Source organism: Hyposmocoma kahamanoa, unplaced genomic scaffold (assembly GCF_003589595.1).
Source record: "Hyposmocoma kahamanoa isolate Upper Pololo Valley unplaced genomic scaffold, ASM358959v1 169, whole genome shotgun sequence".
NCBI classification, from domain to species: Eukaryota; Metazoa; Arthropoda; class Insecta; order Lepidoptera; family Cosmopterigidae; genus Hyposmocoma; species Hyposmocoma kahamanoa.
The window spans coordinates 1,974,714-1,978,532 of NW_020653611.1; the positions used below are offsets into that span (position 1 = coordinate 1,974,714).

The window sequence follows — 3,819 nt, forward strand, 5'->3', positions numbered from 1 at the left end:
ATCGATTATGTTTTGAATAGAATAGAATTATTTATTTCATATCATCAATGTCATAATAACATTACAATTTAAAATATAATACCAAGGGATAATATGATCGATACAATCGATACTAACGTAAAGATTGTTTTTATCTTTCGATCTAGCATTAGCGGTACAACGAATCAATTTTATTTCGGCGACATTTTCTACAAACATTCGTAATGTAAACAAGATTTCAAAATAAAACTACCTTCGAACTGAGAAGCTTTTAACGTTTTATTTATACGACTTAACACATTCATTATGACCGATAACACCTAAACAATATATTTACAACAGTTAACTTTATTTCCTTCGGCGATTTGGCTTCTTTTTACTTCTGTCTGTCTTCGGGTCCGTTGTAAGTTCTTGTTGCAACTTCTTTAGCATTTGCGGCGTAATCAAACCCTGTAATATTTAAATTGATTAGTATTAGTAGAATTATTATTTTGTTAAAAACAATACAAAGGGATTATTAAGTACTTCGTGTCTAAATCGGCTTAGCGGTTCCTATTGATTTTTTTTTTATGATTCAATATATAAAACGTGCCTGATTACAAATGAGGTAGATTGATGAGGTGGAAGCACGTAATTATTAACTGTATGTAGTGTGTAGAACGTAAAGTTATCGAACCACCTTGTATTTTCAGTATTAAGTGCCTAATCCTTAAACAATGTTTGACTGTCATTTTTAAGTTATTTGAATGTGTTATTCAATTATTTTTATCAAATGACTCCACTAGTTTGTAATAATTATTAATACAAAGATCCAAAGAACGCAGAAAAAATTTCTATCCGGCTGGATTCGAACCACCGTCTTCCAGCAAACCGTGCCAGACGCTATACCAACTAAGCCACGAACCGAACTAGCGGACCTTGCGATTTTTTCTATGTGCATGTCGCATATCGTTATTTTTGGTTTTTAATGACTTTTTTGCCGTAGCGCCATCTGCCAGACATCCTATATACTATAATTCTCTGGCCACACAGAGGCAGCCACCGAAACGTTCCGGGCTTGAATTTTTGTAATGTACAAGTTCATATGAACCCTGTTACACTGAAATGCGCCGTATATATTACAAAAATTCCCGCGTCTAGAACGCTTCCGCGGCCGGAAATGTCTGGCCGGAAATGTCTGGCCTGAGTGTAAAGGATTCATATATGTTTCATATAGTTCGTATTTTTCAAACTCAAACCATCTTTATTTGTCAGGTAAGCAAATTGGACGTAGTTAAGCAAGAAGGACCCAATCCACAAAATGAGTTATATGTACCAAACGGTTCCTAAAGTCTAACCTCTTAGATCAGCAAAAAAATCCAACATATACACATAAATAAATCGACCCCTCGCACGTAAAGTATCGTATGTCAAAATTGCCAAGTTTGCAGGGGAGCCTTTTAAAGGTCTGAATTCTCTGAAATAAGCATAACACGTGACTTTAGATTTCTCACTTTTATTCGGCAAATCTCGTTACACACGTTGAGTATCATAAAATCCTAGGTATCGGTTAGATGATCTATTAGATGATCACTCTATGTGACAAGATGAGTAACAAGCTTTGCCGAATGAAACGGAGAACTTTAAAACACTCCCCTGCAAACTTGGCAATTTCGACATACGATACTTTACGTAGGAGGCGTCGAAATATCTCTGGAGTTATATGACCTTATAAGTTTTGGAAACAAAACAAGAGAGAAATACTTTCAAAAGGTCTCCATTGGATCCTTTTTGTTTAACTACGTCCAATTACACTTGACATCGTCATATTATTTTTACAACTTTCAAATGTGATAAAGGCATTTTTAGCGTATGATCACATGTGGCCTATTATACAAAGGGTACGAAATTAACCAAGCATATAGTCAAACACTGAGGCAAGCGAGACCTGTTTGAAGTATCTAACTAGTTAATATTGTAGAGATTCCGACTTTCACTTACATTATTAAAAAAAAACTCGGTAAAAAACCGTGGTGAAACATGCGAGGTGAAACATGATATATTATGATTCAAATTAACTATTATACACATACCGGCACATGTAGCGGAACAAAAAGAAAGATAATACAAAATAGTAACGTTTATATTTAAATAAATAAGAATTAGACATAAAGCAGCAATAAATATTTTTTAATCACTTTTAATGAAAAAGAAATTAAATTAAACAAACTGCCTTTTTTATTCATATTATACCATATGACGGGACGAACAAGCCATGCGTCTGGTGCATTGCTGCTTGACGGCAGGATTAGGTAAGCTGGCACTTCCCTGGACGAATTCTTTCACAAGGAACTCTACTGCTAAATAAATCGTAATAAGAAAGTAAACAATATTCATTATTATTATTATAGAAACGTAAAGAGAACGATAACCTTCTAAGGTACAAAGAAACAAAGGACATTTGAAATCAATTTTTATGGGCGAATGATAATTATTGTATCCTAGGTATGAAACGTATTCACTGATACAGTTTCAGCACTATCGCTACAGCTGAAGCAAAGTCCGCTTGACAACTAAATTGTTTAACATTGAACTTCGTCCTTTACTTTTCTAATCATGACGATAAATCAATTGGTGATACGCATTTCTTGTGCTATAAATGTGGCCCGATTCCAGTCTCGTGAATGCCTACAGAAATTAAAAATATAGCCGATCCGGTCAACTGTCGGGTTCTGTGACACCCGACAGTTGACCGGTTCATCGTTCAGACATCTCCCACAAACACCCATATGAGAACCATCTAAAATTCTTTAAAATGCTATCTTTATGTAAAACACGTAAATTACTATAAACGTAAAAATACTATAAAAATAATTACGTATGGACTATTTAATGGTCAAATAGATTGCAAATAAATCATTGATAAAATGGGTCTCGCTGTTCCAAGTCGTCTACCAAGATATAAAATAAAAAAATATTCCATATCCCGCATTGTAGAACTAAACTCGCTCTGAACTCCCCAATTTTACGCTTATGCAGAGAGTATAATGCAATTAATAGTGATGTTATTGAAATAGATATTTTTAATAACACATAAAACCGATTGAAACAAAAAATTACTGAATTTCAATGTTTTTTTTGTATTGCAAGAATAAAAAGTTTGTTGTGGTGTTTTTTTTTTTCAAATTCATAATTATTTATCATTTTTATTTTGTACATGGCAACTCACGTGCTATGTTGAGAGGATTGTACTTTGCTTTTTTTTGTTTGTTTCTGTTCCTTACTTGTTAGTCTGATGTTATTATGAATGCTGCGTTTCCCTGTTACTGGGATATATACATTAAGAAAGATACTAAATTTTATATTGTATATGTTCTGTTGGGATACCAAATAAATAAATAATAAATTGAAAACTGTCGACAGATAGACGTTTCTTTTCTGCCATGTTGGGTTGAATAATATGCCGTATATTTAAAAAAAATTATGCTGTTCTGTCTTTAATAGAAATGACTATGGTTTTAAATCTTTTCCTTATTGGAAAGAATTTAAAAATAACTATTAGCTATAATCGAGGAGTGATAGCTTTCCGTGATTATAAATTTGGAAAATGGGTGACTGGTCAAACGAGACTATTTTGTTATTTCTGGAGTACTACCAAGCACAACCATGCATTTGGAATCCGAAGCATAAGGACCATAAAGACAAAAAAAAATTTAGCATTTGTTGACGTTTGGGGCTTGTGGCAAACGGCAAGCGTGTGGCCGCCATAAGACAATGTTAGAATACGTCCGCTATTTAATATTCGACTTAATATTCACAAAAACCGTATAAAGCACATAAAAAAGAAGTAAATTTTTTAAA

The 3,819-nt window shown here is 33.4% G+C and overlaps 1 protein-coding gene across 1 annotated transcript in view; it reads right to left on the reverse strand.

Annotated features, from left to right (window-relative positions):
- Positions 1-242: 242 nt before the first annotated feature.
- LOC113225679 (ATP-dependent RNA helicase SUV3 homolog, mitochondrial) overlaps positions 243-3,819 on the reverse strand; it is a 33,277-nt gene continuing 29,700 nt past the window's right edge. The window contains exon 15 of the mRNA XM_026458060.1: positions 243-429. Within this exon, the coding sequence (XP_026313845.1) occupies positions 328-429 (102 nt within the window). The 3' untranslated portion in view covers positions 243-327. The remainder of the gene's footprint in view (positions 430-3,819) is intronic.